This window comes from Pipistrellus kuhlii, unplaced genomic scaffold, assembly GCF_014108245.1.
Source record: "Pipistrellus kuhlii isolate mPipKuh1 unplaced genomic scaffold, mPipKuh1.p scaffold_m20_p_2, whole genome shotgun sequence".
Lineage (NCBI taxonomy): Eukaryota > Metazoa > Chordata > Mammalia > Chiroptera > Vespertilionidae > Pipistrellus > Pipistrellus kuhlii.
In genome coordinates, this window is record NW_023425515.1 from 153,006,093 (window position 1) to 153,023,083 (window position 16,991).

Here is a 16,991-nt window from a genome sequence, read left to right on the forward strand (position 1 = left end):
CCGCTCAAAGATGCATTTCTAAATTGCTAGATAGTAATGGCAAAGCAAACTGGAATTCTTCCAGCCTCCGGAAAAACAAGCAAAGCTTAGAAGCTTAGTAAAAGTAAGTCGAGTAGATTTATTTGGCCACTGGGCACTGTACCGGCATTACCCAGATTCAGAGCCAACTCTAAGGAGCATCCAATCCAGCGATGGAGAAGGTATCACAAAAGTAACAGTTGCACAAATAAGTATTTGGGAAAGCAAGTGGGTGGGAACCCAATCTAGTCTGGCCTTTCAGGGAAGTGACACTTAAGCCAGAGCAGGAGGACTGGTAGCTGGCAGGTGGGAAGGATGCTGCCAGGGAGGGGACAGCCCGTGGAAAAGCAGCAAGTACAAGAGTGCCAGGTGAGGCCTGAGAGGAGGTGGCAGGTTATCTGGGTTTTGTATCATATTTCTGATTTTGTTTTTAATGGATATATATTTTATCATGAGAAAAAGCATTAAAATCGCTTCCTTTTAGGTTAAAAAAAGTAATAATAATATTTTATTTTCTTGTGAGGATTGGTAAGATACGGTGTGTGCACGGTCAGGATACAACAACCTCGCCGAGAACAAAGGCTGTGCAGGCTCTGGGCAGAAAATCTGAGACGGAGGAGACTGGACCAACGCCAGATCTCTCTGCAGTGCCTGCTCTGGATCTCTAAGCCATCTTCCTACTCCCCTGCTTCTTTCCAGGACAGAGACATGGCCCAGGGCATCTCCCAGCTTCTCCACCACAGGGGGGGAGGGGGGGGCGGGCTGCCCCTAAATCCCAGGGATGAACTATGACTAGCCCATCATAGTGAGGCTGGGAGCAGGGGTTATGATTGACCATGTCCCCATAACAAGCTTGCAGTGCAGTGCAGGCAAAGGCAGTGTCTTTTCTCAATTGATGAAGAGGCAGAAAGAAGGGGAGGAGGGTTGAATTGGAGACAATAATTCTGGAGAGACACAATAACAGGATTCTATAGAAGGTGCACAATAAATGATGGAGACTATTATTACAAAGATTAAAAATCTAGGTACTGCTGAAACCGGTTTGGCTCAGTGGATTGAGCATCGGCCTGCGGACCCAAGGGTCTCAGGTTTGATTCCAGTCAAGGGCATGTACCTTAGTTGTGGGCACATCCCCAGTAGGGGGTGTGCAAGAGGCAGCTGATCGATGATTCTCTCGAATCCATGTTTCTAACTCTCTATCCCTCTCTCTTCCTCTTTGTAAAAAATCAATAAAATATATATTTTTTAAAATCTAGGTATTGCCCAGCTGGCATGTCTCAGTGGTTGGGCATCGACCTATGAGCCAGGAGGTCAGGATTTGATTCCCAGTCAGGACACATGCCCCAGATTCAGGCTCGATCCCGTGTGGAATGTGCAGGAGGCAATCAATTATTCTTTCTCATTGATGTTTCTCTCTTTCCCTTTCCCTTCGTCTCTGAAAAATCAATTAAAAATATGTTTTAAAAATCTAAGTGTTGAGCTGAATCAGAATACCCATATTTTCTGGCGTATAGGACGACTTTTGAAACGAAAAAAAGTCAACCAAAAATCGGGGGCAAAAGACCAAAATTGTACAAAAATTACCTGCAGATCTTGACAGCAAAATAAGTCTTTTCTTTGAAGTGGGGGGTAGTCTTATACAGCGAATATAGGCCTAAACCTATGTTTTAACTGTAAAATTAGGGGGTCGTCTTATACGCCGGAAAATACGGGTAAGCGAATGTGCCTTAGGTGGCCCGTGTGAGAATACTGGCTGAGCATAAAGGCGCAGGAGAAGGAAAAGCAGATGGGTGGATTCCTGAATGTGGGAGCCCTGTGGACTGAAGACAAGATTTCAGCTAAGGGAGACGGAGAGAAGGAACAGCATGAGCCAGAGCTGCAGTGCAGCTGGGGCGGGTGCTAGAGTACACAGATTCTAGAGGTTGCAGGACAGTGAGGTTTGATTCAGTGAATTATTTCCCTCTCATTAGAGGGGTAATCAGTATTGTCTCCTAACAAAAATCATAAACTTCCTAAGAGAGAGGGCACTGCCATACGTTTATCCTGCATCCACCTTACTGACTAAATAATCATTTAACAAAGTGGAATCGCCAGTGACACCTTGGTAGTTTCCCCAGGACATGTCACTCAGGCAGGTGAAGGAGCTGGGTGCCTGGGGTCCTCCTTTCCTTGGCTCCTCCGCACCAGCCCTGGGCCAGCAAGGTGACTGCTCTGTTCGTTTGATTCCAAGAGTCCAGGGGAAGCCGCTCTAACCAACATCCTGGATCAGTTAAGAAAGTTTTTTCTAAGCCTGACTCCTGAGGCAAAGGTGTGGGAGGGTTATTTATAAACATTTTGACCATCTCATCTATATATATAGTTTAACCCCAACACAACCATGAAATCTGGCATTGCTCCTTTAAAAAAAAAAAAAAAATCAAGTTGCAGCCAGTATAAGGGAGGAATGCTTTACCCCATCCTCCCAATGCCTTTGTCTTTGGGAGGGAAACCAATTAGTGTTAAGTGCTGGACTCTCTCTGCCCCTCTATTAACTACACCTTGCAAGGGCTGGGGGCCAGAACCAGACCTATTGATGAATTGGGTAGAACAAGCTGGGCATGCTCAGCTCGGCTCACTCCTCCCTTGCTCAGTGGGGAAGAGGAAGGCCCTTTACCAGGGGTCCCCACAAGGCCCCCACAGCAGTTGCTGACTCTCTGAAGGTTGCCTGCCTATAGGCAAAGCACTGGATTCACTAGCTTAGGGACCCTGGGCAGGAGGAGTGAGCAGAGTGCTGTGAGCAGCATAGGGAGCAAAAGGGTAACTCATCAGTAGATTAAGAACATCATCAAAATGATGGCTATGGTCAGATAATCTCAAATGGTGATGGTTTGGGACTGGAAGTTCCCATACAACCCTCAGCAGTTAAGTGAAGGGAGAAGAAGGTAAACAGCCGCCACCGAGCTAAGCACCCCTTTCTTCAGGCACACCTTGCAGAGTCCACATGGAGGGCCAACTTTCATCCCACTACAAATTCAGGTGAGGGGAAAAGCAATACTCTTCAGGGAATGTGAAAATTATGTAAAAACTATGAAATCGCCAAGGGGGAGTGAAGTCCAAGAGGCGAGGATATCATCATTCTTACGGAGAAAAAGTAAAATAAGTAGCTTTGATGTATGCCTGACCCATCAAGAAATGGTGTCAATTTCCCATGAAAACAGAGAGTATTTAGGATTTCAGGAGGCAGGATCTGCTTTTGCCCTAGGATGTGTAGCTTCACAGAGGATAAGAAAGCCCCTGTCCTTGAGATACCTATATGTATATATAAAACCCTAATATGCAAATAGACCAAACAGTGGAACAACCTAACAACCAATTGCTATGACATGTGCTGACCACTAGGGGGTGCATGTGGAACATGGCGGGCTTCGGCAGCAGGGGGCAGAGTGTGGATCATGGTGGGTGTCAGCCGTGGTGGGATGGCGGAGCAGGTGAACGGGGACGCCAGACCAAGGCGGGGTGCCAGTTGCTGTCATCGGCGTGAGCCTCTGGTGGTTACTGAAAAGCCTTTGCTCCCATGTGCCAAGGTCCTGCCCGGTGCTCACACCTGCTGTCAGCACCAGACCTGCCATATGTACCCACTGCTGGCACCTGGTGCCAGTCCTAATCACTCAGCACTGTCAGCAGATGTAAGCAGTGGCTATCAGCCCCAATCGCCCCTGAGGGGCACCAACCCCACTCACACATGCTGCTGGCGCCAGCCCCAATGGCTCTGGCTGTCAGCAGGTGTGAGCGGGGCCAGCACTGTCAGCGCATGGGAGCTGTGGCCGGCAGGAGCCAGTCTGCTGGCAGACAGGGGACTAGGGGCAGGGGGACGGGGGATGGGCCAAGACCTGCCCCAGTGCCCATCGCAGCATGGCCCAGAGTTCCTTTCAAAGTGCATAAATTCGTGCACTAGGCCCCTAGTTTTATTATAAAAATAAAGACTAATAAGTCTTTTTGCCCTATCGCATCCTGGGAAAATCTCAGAGAGAGAAGTGCACTCCTCTTGCTCCTCCCCATTTAATTCACAGAGTGACTGAGCATACATGCTGGGCACACACCAGACTATACAATCACCTCCTTCAGTCCTCCCCAACCTGCCAGGGAGCGCCATCAGCTTCCAGTTTCAGTTGAGGAAAGCGTCGCTCAAAGGCCACGTAATCTGCTGAGCGGCCAGGAAAGTGGTGAGCCCAGTTTCATGCCAAGACCTCTGAGACCAAAGCCCCTCCCTCTATGAATGGCTCCTCGACCTGCTAAGAATCGCCAACAGCTTGGGAAACTTGTTTTGAAGCAACTTCTCTCAGTTTATTTGCAAGTAAGTTTTCTTAAGTTACAGGTGTGCTAGCTCCAGGTCCCATCTACAAATATCTCACAGCTACTTCTGAAAACAAAAGCTGGTTGGAGGAAAACCTGGCAAATTCATTGGGAGGTGAAAGGACAGTGAAAACAGACATAGGTCAGTATCTTAGTGTCAGTATCTTAGAGTTCCAAACACAGGCGATCTGTTAGAGCAGAAAGCACTGGGGGCCTGGAGCCAGGAGGCTGGGTTTCAGATGGTCTTGATGGGCAATAAGGACTTAGGTGAGCTGCCAACTTTACATATGCTAAAAGAAAGAAATTCTATTTCACTGAATTATTTGGGAAAGTAATGATAATATTAGACATGAAATAATCTGGTAAACTGCAGTTTTCTATTTAAATGGGGGATTTAATTACAATTATTTGACTTGGCTATTTGGCTAGGATCTTACGGAGAATTTGAATTCTCAGATAGAGTTTTAAAAACAAACAAAAACCATTATGCAGTATGGCATAATGATCAAGGACAAAGCCCTGGACTCAGGATGCCCGTGTTCAAATCCTGTATGACCTTGAACAGGTTATTCACCTTCTCTGTACCTGTTTTCTTATCTAGAAAATGGGGATGATAATGATGCCTATCTCACCTGGGCTACCCTGAAGACTATGGCAGTTAAAATACTTAAAGGACTTAGAATGGTCCACAGTACTCAAGATGCTTGCTGTGTTCATCATTATCATACTACTATGATTTCCATCAAGTGGGCAAAAGGTGGACTAGAATTCAGTAGCCTGCACCACAGAACAAAACTGCTGCAGCAGAGGGAATAAGACACAATATGCCTTTGACAAGCAGCCCTGAAATGTGCTGCATTTTTAACTCTCTGGGGCACTCTCGGAGAGAAAGGTAAGTCATCATACTCCCAGTAAAACCCTGCTTCCTCTTCCCCTCCCCCACGCCCTTCATATGCAAAAAGTGTAGCTGGCACCCCCTCAAAGCCCTCTCTCTTCTGCATTACTCTCCAGTCCCCCCAAGACCAGCTCCATTCCTGGATAAAGGCCCAGTTTAAGAACCCAGGAGAGCTTAGCAAGTCCATGGACACCCGGGCAGCTTCAGAATGTTCAGATCTTTTCCTCCTTTCCCATCTCCGTCCTTCCTGTCCTTCAAGGCTTGCATCACATCCCACTTCCTCCCTAAAACCCTCTCCCTTCTCGGGATTCTGCATCCATAATTGCTAACTCTGCATTCATTGGCTGTATAATTATTTTCCAAGTGCCTATTTTATTATCCCTAAAAGGTAAATTCCCCAAGGGCTAGTTATAGTTCTTCTAGATACCTCGAGGTGCTCAGCAAGGTGCTAGTGCAGAGAAGCTGTTTGTGTGCTGTAAACTTGGGAAGGAGGTTAATTCACTGGATGGAGGCCAGACTCCCTGTGAAATAGTCAGATGCAGACCAGCCTGAGCCTCTACTCCTCCTCTCCAAGCCCAGGGCAGATGCTGCTATCAGACCACAGCATTCCTTCCCAGAGATCCTGGAAGAACATCAGAAACCTTCTCAACACTGATCCACAGGCAGCCCATACCAGCTGACTGGGGAAATGAACCCTGATGCCATCTCTGCTTTCTAGGCACTTCCTTAACTGAGTCTCCATTGCATGAGGACTTAATTACCTCTGCCAGAACTACACACTCCAGTGGACAGAGGTGGCGGCTTGTCTGCCTCCACTAGGCCTTTCAGACTTTTGATTGTGGGAGCCAATAATAGTCCAAATCAGCATATGCAGAATGGAGGCTAAAGTTTCCCAAAACAATATTCACCTTAATAATGTAGTGCACTCTGGTACTTCTTATTCCTAACATATTCTATCAAAAAAATGCTGGTCCAGACCCAAGAAAACAGTTATGGACTAGCAGGTGGTTTCCACTGTGCAGTGATTAAGGGAGGGTTCCAGGCTGTTGCCATGTTGTAGTATCTTCAACACATGCCTTCTAGGGTTATCATGATTGGGATCATATCAATCTTCTCTCTAAAGTTTTTTTGTTTTTGTTTTTGTTTTTTTGTTTTTAAATGGGTTAAGCCTACAAGTGATGTTCATTGCTTCCAATTTCATGCTATTGGCTAATATCTAGTCACATGACTTTACTTAACTGCAAGGGAGCTGGGAAATGTAGTCTAGTCACATGCCCAGGAAAAGATGGCAATTGATTTGGTGATTAGCTAGCAATCTCTGTCATGAATCTGCCATTTAAAAAACTCTCCAAGGAAACAGTATGGAGTTTCCTCAAAAAATTAAAAATGGAACTCCCATTTGACCCAGTGATCCCACTTCTAGCAATATATCCCAAGAAATCAGAAACACCAATCAGAAAGGACATATGCACCCCTATGTTTATAGCAGCACAGTTTACCATAGCAAGGGTTTGGAAACAGCCTAAGTGCCCATTAGCAATGAGTGGATTAAAAAACTGTGGTACATCTACACAATAGAATACTAAACGCTGTAAAATACAAAGAACTCTTACCATTTGCAACAACATGGATGGACCTGGAGAGCATTATGCTAAGTGAAATAAGCCAGTCGGAGAAAGATAAATATCACATAATATCACTCATTTGTGGAATATAATGAACAGCATAAACTGATGAGCCAAAATAGAGCCAGAGAAAAAAATATATTTTAGAATATAATAGAAGTAATCCTGTTATTTGCAGATTTTTAATATTTCCTACAACTTTTGTGATTATTATACTATATTAGTACAGTTTTGGTAATGTTACATTTAAAATATTTTTCTTAAAATATTAATTTTTATTGCATGTAATATTATATTTAAAACTAGAGGCCCAGTGCACGAATTCATGCACCAGTGGGGTCTCTTAGCCTGGCCTGGGGGAATCGAGCTGAAACCAGCTCTCCAACATTCCCCGAGGGGTCCCAGATTTTGAGAGGGTGGTTCTCAGGTGATACACCCCTGAATCGGGCTGCCTCCTCTCTGGTTCCAGATGTGTCACCTGAGAACCTTAGCTGCCAAGTCACTGCAGCTCGGCAGCTCTTGCATTGAGTGTCTGCTCCTGATGGTCAGTGCGCATCATAGCTTCCGGTCAGACAAGTCGGATGGTTGAATGGTGGGCTGGTCACTTCAGCTTTTAGATAGATAGATAGATAGATAGATAGATAGATAGATAGATAGATAGATAAATAGATAGATAGATAGTTTCTCATGAAATATTAATGTTTATTGCATGTGACATTATTATGTTTATAATCGTTTTTCTTGTAATATTAATGTTTATTGCATATAACATTATTATGCTTAAAATTGTTTTTCTTGAAATATTTTTTAAAAATAAATAAATAAAGCAACTGACCTAGGAAAAATAAATAAATAATAAACTAATAAACTAATAAAAATTAAAAAAAAACCTCCAAGGAGAGGATCTAGTCTTTATGTCTCCGGTGACTAACAAAATATTGGCTCAGAGTAAGTGAACGTGGTAGATTCTGGCCAGAGTTCCAGGAGTGTTATAGTTTATGATTAGGCATTGTGATCCTCTCCAAATTCACACATGTGCAAATCCCTTTCTCCACCCAAAGCAGGGCTGAGTCCAAAAATCTGGATTAGAGAAACTCTCTTGGTGTCTTCCCTTCCATTTATGGACCCTATAGCCACTTACCGTATTTTTCGGACCATAAGACGCACTTTTTTTCCCCCAGAAGTGGGGGGGAAAAGTCCCTGCGTCTTATGGTCCAAATATAGCCTACACATATACTTTTTAAAAAAAAGTTCTTTTACTTGCCCGGCTCTGTGTGGTCTCTGTGTGCTTGCCCGGCTCTAAAATGGTTCTAAATGCTGCTGTTTACTTTACAGGGTTGATTACATGTGTTTATGACTGTGATGTTGGGTTTTAATGCACATAAAATATTTTAGGACACTATTTGTTTCAGGATCTTTTTTTCTTCATTTCCCTTCTCTAAAAACTGGTGCGTCTTATGGTCCGGTGGTCTTATGGTCCGAAAAATACGGTACTCTTCCAACCACCACATGCCTGTGGGAAAGGAGCGCAGCACAACAATTCAGAGCACCTGACTTCTGAGGCAGGTGAATCCTGACCAGGCCTCTCTCTGGCTACATAACTCCGGCAGAGCACTCACTAATACCCACTATGTGTATTAATTGTACTGAGCACCTTTCTACACATCATCTCATTGCATCCTCACAAGAAGTCTAGAAAGTATGTTCTCCCTCTGACTCTCCAGTTCCCCCAGTGAAAATTCCTACCTCTGTGTTCCCATAGCACTTTCCCCACACATAACCCTTTCCTACAGCTCCCTTGTGAGAAGTCCATGTGGAGGGCCACGTCTGTTCATTCTGTCCCCCCAAGTACACTTCAAGGACAGTGAAAATAGCACTTGTGAGTCAAAAAAACTACGTTCAAATGGCCAGGTTCAAATGCCAAATCCCAATTACCGTATTTTCCAGCGTATAAGACGACCCCCTAATTTTTACAGTTAAAACATAGGTTCAGGCCTATATTTGCTGTATAAGACTACCCCCCACTTCCGAGGCAACACCAGTTCTTTTTTTAATAGACCGCCTCTCTGACTCTGGCCAATCTGAGCAGGCTTTTTATAGAACACAGTGTAGCTTCGGGGACAGAACATGTACACTGTGTTCTAGTAAAAAGCCTGCTTGGATTGGCTGAGTCAGAGAGGCGGTCTATTAAAAAAAGAACTGGTGTTGCCTTGGAAGTGGGGGGTCATCTTATACAGCAAATATAGGCCTGAACCTATGTTTTAACTGTGAAATTAGGGAGGTTGTCTTATACGCCGGAAAATACAGTAACAGTTGTGTGAGTTTGCCCGAGATACTTACCTCCCTGAGTTTTGATTTCCTTACTTGTAAAATGAGATGAAAAGTCCAACCTCAAATGGCTACTGGGAAATATAAGCCTAGCATCTATAAAAAAACTATTCCTGGCACACAGTAGGTTCTTTAAAAAGGAAGAATCCTATCCACTCCCCACCCCCACCCCCCACCCCCCGCCTCTGCCTCCCCTGGAGGGCAGGGATAATGTTTTATTTCTGGGCACTAACACCATATGTTGCACGTAATAAATATATAATAAATGTTCGCTGAAATGCATTGAATGATAAGCTTTGCTGTTGAAAAATAAAAATAAAAAACACAAACTTTTAGAAACCCTGCCATGGTTTTTAGAAGTTCTTTTTATCTCCCCTGTTCCTTCCCACACACTTCATTACTCTTCTCTCTTTGGGTAACATGAACTTTTTTTTTTTTTTGTACTCAGAAATCTTAAATGGCTAACAGAGCACCTCAGGATTCCTTCCTCCAGCCATTATCCTTTCTCTTTCAAGTCGTGCTCAGCAAGATTATTTGGACATTGGAGCTAAAAACGGTCAGATTACAAGTGGAGGTCCCTGAAATGTAACATTCCCCATTGCAAGATTCTGGAATTACACCAAGCACCGGGGAGAGGTTGCTCTTCCCCAAAGAGCTGGCTGTTCTGAAAAAAGCCTTTGTTTGAAGGCTTTGCAAGACAGCGCAGTGGAATCTCTGCACCCAGCACTGGCCTGGGTACTATTCCGATCTAGAGCGCTGTGTATATGTTCCCTGTAAAATGAAGCATTCAAAAGTCCTAACATTGTAGAAATTGCTCCTCCTCTGAGTCTTGGCTCCTATCTCACAGCATCACAATCATGGTTTGGGAGCCAGGTTTTCTCATTTTTCCAGCAAGTTCCTGAGAGTGATAGTGGCTATCATACTGCACGTTTAGGAGGCCCATGGCACTGTTTGGTGCCTTGGGTCCATTATCCCCTTTAAATATCACCAAAACCCTCTAAGTCGGATATCGCTGTTACGCCCATTTTAGAGAGAAAGAAACCGAGGCTCAGAAGAGCAAAGAACTTCCCCAAGGCCACACAGCCAATAAGCAGGAAAGCCCCAATTCAAACCTTCATCTCTCAGGTTCAAATCCCATCCTATTTCTGTTACTCCATACTGCCTCTTTAAATGGCTATAAAAGAAGGTCCTTTCTGTATAGAAATACTTGAGAAAATAAACAGCTTGAACTGGTTGCTCTTTTAGGTCCCTTTCACCTCTTAAAAAAAAAAAAAAAGCGATGGTTCTATGGAGAGGAGGGGGCGGGGAGGAAATGTAAGGAGGCCAAACATTACGAGGCTTGGCTTATCAGTATTTAATAACAGCTTTGGGATCAAAACTCCACAGAACCTTATTTATGGACAGACAGTTACTGTTAAGCAGAGCCTTTTATTTTCATCTGAGGATGTTGTAGCCTTCTACTGTCTTTCTATTAGTGAGAGATGGGGTGTGAAATTTGCTGGCCCTGCCAAGATTATCCCATTAAATTATCTGCCCTCTCCCAGTGTAATTCACTCCGGGGCAGCAGTCTGAGACTGGGACCCTGTGGCTGTCCAGGCCTGGCCCTTCGGAGTGGGGAGGGAGGTGTGAAGGAAGAAGTTCAGGTGGTGGTGGTAGCATCCCAAGGACAATAACATCCATCCACGTTTCACTGCCTTACCAAAATAAAGTGGATGCCACAATTACCCCGTTCCTAAACAAACTGCGAACCCCAACCGAGCCTACTGCAACAAAGAGAGAGCCTTTTTACTGCTGTTTATTTGTATTTTGTATTCGTTAGCTTTTTAGATATTCCTGGCATGCGAGTCGGGCTCCATGTAACAAGCAGCTGCATTTAGTTAAGGATTTCGAAGCGTTCCCCCCACCACCACCACCACTCCCGCCATCCCCTCCCCCTCCACGCCAGGGAACTTTCTCAGACTCCTAGAAGACTATTTCTTTCTCAGGCAGCAGTCTCTCCTGTCACCCCTCGGGGAATAGGTAAGGCCAAGCTGAGGCCCTTCTGTTTGAGAACAAGGCCTCGGAGGCTGCAGCGTTTCCCAGCTGGGGCTGCGTTTGCCAGGGTCCGGTCCGCGTCGGGGCTGAGGAGCTGGCAGGCTAGCTCTCCCACCAGAGAGCCCTGCAATAAATCACCCCGGCTCTGTCCACGGCCACGATGCAAATGCAAAGTCACTTCATCAAACTGGATCTCATCGCTGGTTGGAAAGAACGCCCAGACACACTCCTCCAGGCTTATTATATTAGAACTGCAATTCATGACAACAATGTAATTCCTCCTGATCAGAGTGAAGACCATTGGGGGACCCTTCGGCCCCATCTCTGAGTTACAGCAACCCTGGCTCAGAGAACCCCAGCACAGGAGAGAAAATGGAAATTGGCTATCTCCGACCGTTTGTTGTCAACCCTAGATGTGGCTAAGAAAATGTTCCTTTGCTGCTCTTGGAAAACCCGGAGACAGGGAACCTGAGGCCCATTCATAATGAAATTGTAAAATGTAAGACTGAACCCAGAAGAGAGTGTCTAGGGCAGCAGTTATGACCAAAGCCACAACCTCTCAGGGTCTGTAAGCCCAACAAAGCCATTCCCTCGTTGTAACTTAACTTCTCTGTGCCTACATTTAAATGAGATATTTATGCTATCTCCCTAGAAGGGTTGTGAAGATTCAATGAGTTAAATGCTTGCAAAATGCTCAGAATGGTGACTGGCCGGAACACAAGTGTTTGTTAAATAAACTGTAGTCACAGAAGCATCTCAGAATGCTTGGGTTTAGGGAATTACATTCTTAGTTGAGGTCAAAGGACTTGGCAGTGTTCTTCAGCTTTCCCCAGGCCCAATAGCAGCCAGCCTGGTGGAAGAGAAACTGGAAAGCGAGGAGAGATAGAGATTGCGCGGATTGTGTAGATCTGCGCTAAGGCCCGGGACACATCACCAGCCCTAAACCTCTTGACACCTAACCAGGAAGGCAACTCATGGCTCCAGGCAGGCATCAAACGCACCAACTCAATAAATGGTTCCTAGCCGAAACCAGCTTAGCTCAGTGGATAGAGCGTCGGCATGCGGACTGAAAGGTCCTGGGTTCAATTCCGGTCAAGGGCATGTACCTTGGTTGTGGGCACATCCCCAGTAGGGGGCGTGCAAGAGGCAGCTGATCGATGACTCTCATCAATGTTTCTAACTCTCTACTCTGTATCTCTCTCCCTTCCTCTCTAAAAAAATCAATAAAATATATTTTTAAAAATAAATGAATGGTTCCTATCTTTGGGGGTTGTGATTTTCTCAGCAAATCAAATTATAGCTAAAAACAGAAAAACCACAAAAATGCACATAAAATTGTTGTATATTCATTCTGGGGGTCCGAATGTCCTCAATGTCAGGTAGCCCAAGTTGAGACCCTCTAGGCTGGATGCTCTTCTCCAGGACTGATATACGTGGTTCCACTTAACATGCTGATAAGGCTCAGAAAAACTAATCGATATGCCCTGTTACATACCAATGACTGTGCTCATAGCCATTAAGCTCTGTTGTTAACTCCTACTGCACCCCCTTCATGCTAGAAAATGGAGTAAGGAAAGGAAAAACCCTTGAAAATATCCCATGTTGCATTACTAGGAAAAATTTTACATATGACCAAAAAAGTTATCCTCCATTCATTCAACAAAAATATGTGGACCACCTACTATACTAGTATACATATGTACACTTATGCCATTTACATGTAGATATACATTTACATTAAATCTAGAGAGCTTTCCATTCTCCATAGGATGCTGCGTAAAATTTTCAGGAATATTTGAAACGGGGTATGTGGTCACCATCAAACCACAGCCAAATTGGATACTAATGGATGCAACTGACACTCCACTTAACTAATTTTCTTTCAAGTCTAATTTGAAGCCTATGCTTACCAGGCAGGAGATGGAAAGGAAAATATAGGCTAAAGTTGAGTTTTTAAAGGCCTTCTAAGTACATATCAAAAAATTGATCCGAGGCATCAAGGTGGCAAACAGCTTACCAAGTATGCGGAAGCGATATTAGAAATTAAACATTTTCCGCACACCAACCCTTTGTCTATAGGGCCTCTGCGTGGCTTTGTCTGGGGAATGTTTGCAGGAGTCTCCCATAAAGTTGGGGTGGCTGACTTGGCCCTCAGTGTTACTGCCCTCAAGAGACTCCTGTTGTAAAGGTAGACAGGTCAGACACCTATGCAAATGGCACTGGAAGGTTTACAAAATGACAGCAAACACAGTAGCAGGCCACCTCCCTCTGACTCCAAGGAGCCAAACCGCAGAATCCAGGGGGTTTTGAGAAAGCCCCAGGCAGGTTCCAAAAACCCTGTACTCCGGGTGAAGTTATTATATAAAGGCTTCAATTTCCTGGAGAGGTATAGCTCTGGGTAGGTATATAGATGGTGGGTGAAAACAATGCACACACCAGAAAAAAATAAATGTACAGGTTTTTCTCCTCCTGGCTAATATGATAGCAAAGTGATAGAAGAAACCCGGAGTTGGTGGGTTTTTTTTGTTTTTTTTTGTTTTGTTTTTTTAATAAATAAATGAAACATATCCCCCCTTTAAGCTGATCCTAAGCCACTGTCTGAGTTACCTTAGGAATCTTGGATCAGACAAGAAAGTGAATCTGCCTTCCTCTAGATTCTAGAAGCTTTGTCCCTAGCGAAAAGATCAAATATGCACAGACATGGAAAGAGATTTCTAAGACAACAAATTAGACGATAATAACAGATTTAAGCTCATTATTGAAGAGTTTGGAACTGTAAAAGCCTATCGACAGGTAAACAAGGCAAAATTTGGGTGACGGCTGAAAACCAAATTGCCTTTTTCTCAGCAAATACCCACTGCATGGTGCACTCCCCATCCCCCATAACCTAAAATCAACCAGGAGTCAGACAGAGGATGTAACCGGATTAATTGAGGCCCCAAACCAGGAGCCCTACCTTAGCGAGAATCACCTGGTCATCTCCACCTCCCTGTGCTAGGCAACCTGACAGCAGCAGGATGTTTACACGGCTTAGCAGTGTGGCCCATTCTCACCCAGGTGCTGGGGCCAGATGTTAGGCATCATAGAGGCAAACACCCATGTGACCAGACTGTTTACGTTTCATTAGGATTTTCACTGCAAAGGTGCACTCCCAGCTGATACGTACTTCTTAATGACAATTAGAAGCTCTTTTCACTCGTCCCACAGGAGGGCCCCAAATAGCACAACTTCAAGATAGGGTCCGTTTCAGAATCATCCTCAGAAAATATGGTCCCCACTTCCCCAAAAACATCTCTAGATATCAAAATGCGCGCACACTGAGCTTCCTTCCAGAGTGTTTTCTACCATGAAGATTATTAGCTGAGTGTTAGGAAAAAAGAAAAAAAAAGCGAATTCTGAAGTTGCAGTCTATGTACTGAATAGATCTTTCCCCCTCTCCTCAACTGCAAAACAGCCTTTTCTTCTCCTAAACACAGCCTAACTGAAATGAAAGATGCATGATAAAAGGGCAAGAGACTATACTTATGGGTTGGAGAAAAGAATCCAGGGGGGGCTCCGGCAACCTCCCTCAAAGGATGCATGTTAAAAGTGAGGCCCAAAGGCCCCGGAGACTTTAATCAACTTTCCCCCTCCAACCTCCAAAAGAATGAACCGGTTGTCTCCGCAGGCGCAGCCGGGCTCTTCCCCCTCATTGTGTGCCGGCTCGCACGCAGCGAGGATCCCGGCTTCCCGCAGCGAGCTGAGACGCTCCGGCTTTCGAGCGGAGCCTTTCTCTAACTGTTGCAATTGTCTTCGGAGATTACCAAAATCAAGTATGCATTAGATGGCTTTTCTCCCTTGTTTGTCTCTCTCTCTCTCTCTCTCTCTCACACACACACACACACACACACCCCACGTGCACACTCCTAGGCCGCCTCTGACAGCACATTTTGCACAAAGTGGCCTCCCCGGTGACCCTCCAGAAGGCTGGAGAGCCGAGGGCGGTGGAGAGGCGAGGCCTCCCGAGTCCCACAAGGACCGGGCTTTTGTTCGGATCGGTCTGCGGACAGCCTGGGCTCTCGCAGGAGCCACCGAAAATACAAAAACAAAAACAGAACAAAACAACAACAACAACAACAAAAACCAACTCCCTCCTGGACCGCGCCTTCCGGGACGGCTGCTCTTTCGGGGGGCAGACTTGCCTGAACACCCCGAAAGGTCTGGCTAGAGATGGGGGGACCAGCAGCACGGAAGTGCCCCATTCACCCCAACCCCTCCACGCTGTCAGCGCTGACAACCACTGCGGGGCGCCGAGGAAGGGGTGCCCGGGGGGCGCACCCCGCAGCGGGTCCCCGGGCCAAAGCTTTGCCTGCCTCCCCGGCGCCTGGGGTCGCATTGGCGGGACCCAGGACGGGTCGCGGCCGCCCCGAGGTGGGCTCAGCTCTCCCTGTGCGCCCAGCGCCGGGCAGGGCCGCCGGGAGGGAGGGTGGCCGCGGGCCGGGCGGGCTCGGGGCCGGGGGGACGCGCCTCTTACCTTGGGCAGCAGCCCCGCGCGCCGCCAGCAGCAGCGCGGCCAGCAGCAGCGCCAGGAGCGGCGGGTGCGCCCCGCGGCGGCGCGGCCGGTGCATTCCTCCTCCTCTGGCGGCTCCCGGGCCGCGCGCAGAACATCCACGGGCTCTGCCCGGGGTCCCGGCCACCTCGTCCCGGCTGCTCTCCACGCAGGATGTCGGGGGGAAGGGGGGTCCCGTCGGCAATGTTCTTTGTCCCTCGAACCTGCTCCCTCGCCGCCGCCTCCGCCCTGCAGCCTCTGGACCCCAAAAGCGCGGTCCCTCCCCAGCTCTCCGGCTGCAGTCTCGCCGCGGCCGGCCGGTCAGTCCTGGACGGTCCGCGTCTCACCGGCGGAGGCCGAGTCTGCCCTGCGAGGACTCAGATGAGCAAGCCCCGCGCACACGGCTGCGGTGCCGGGCTCCCTCCCTCCGTGGCCGCGGCGGCGGCTCCTCCTGCTGCTCCTCGCGCTCGCTCCCTGGCTCTCAGCCTCCCTCAACTTGTCACTTTCCACCAACTCTGCAGCCCGAGTCCGGACCAATGGCAGGCGCGGGCCCAGGCCGGCCACCCAGCGCCCTCTGCTGCCGCCTGGCAACACCCGCACCCTGCGGCTGCTCCGAAAGTTGTCCTCCAGCGCATCCCGCACGCCCACCTCCCCTCCCCCACCTCTCCACCTCTCCTCAAACCGATGGGCCCTAGAGGCGATTTGTGATCAAAGGGGAAACTGAGGCCCTGGGTGATTCATCTGGGGTCGCAAACCAGTTCATGGCTTGGTTAGCAGGCCCAGATTCAGGCAGTCTCCGCTCTGCCACTGTCAGCCCTGTGACCCTTAGGTAATTGAATATTTATTGAGATCATACAGTCTCCCTTTGGATTGCCTCTTGTACCCCAAGTGATTTATATTTTCCCATTTTGTCTTTCATTTTCTAGTTTCATTGCTTCCCTTTGGAGATTTATTGAGGATTTCTCTGTGGTCAGTTGTTGTCAGGGTCCCATGGTCTCCAAAAAGGAGGTATGTTTTTCAGAAAATGAAGATAGAGGACTGTTTCCCTTTGATCCTTTTTACATTTGTTATGGTGTTTAGGCCTCTCTGCATCTTTGCATAGTTTTTTGGCCCAGCTGCTCTGCCATGGGCCAAGAGGGACACGGAAGTCTCCTACTCACAGTATGTTTTTTGTCTGTTTCTCTTGGTTTAGCTTTACAAATTTTGTGATGCATACATATTCATGACAGTT

At 46.8% G+C, this 16,991-nt stretch overlaps 1 protein-coding gene across 1 annotated transcript in view; it reads right to left on the reverse strand.

The window, feature by feature from the left end:
* Positions 1-16,297, reverse strand: part of ROR1 (receptor tyrosine kinase like orphan receptor 1) — a 390,155-nt gene extending 373,858 nt beyond the window's left edge. The window contains exon 1 of the mRNA XM_036444659.2: positions 15,746-16,297. Coding sequence (XP_036300552.1) covers positions 15,746-15,839 — 94 coding nt within the window. The 5' untranslated portion in view covers positions 15,840-16,297. The remainder of the gene's footprint in view (positions 1-15,745) is intronic.
* Between the last annotated feature and the right edge of the window lie 694 nt (positions 16,298-16,991).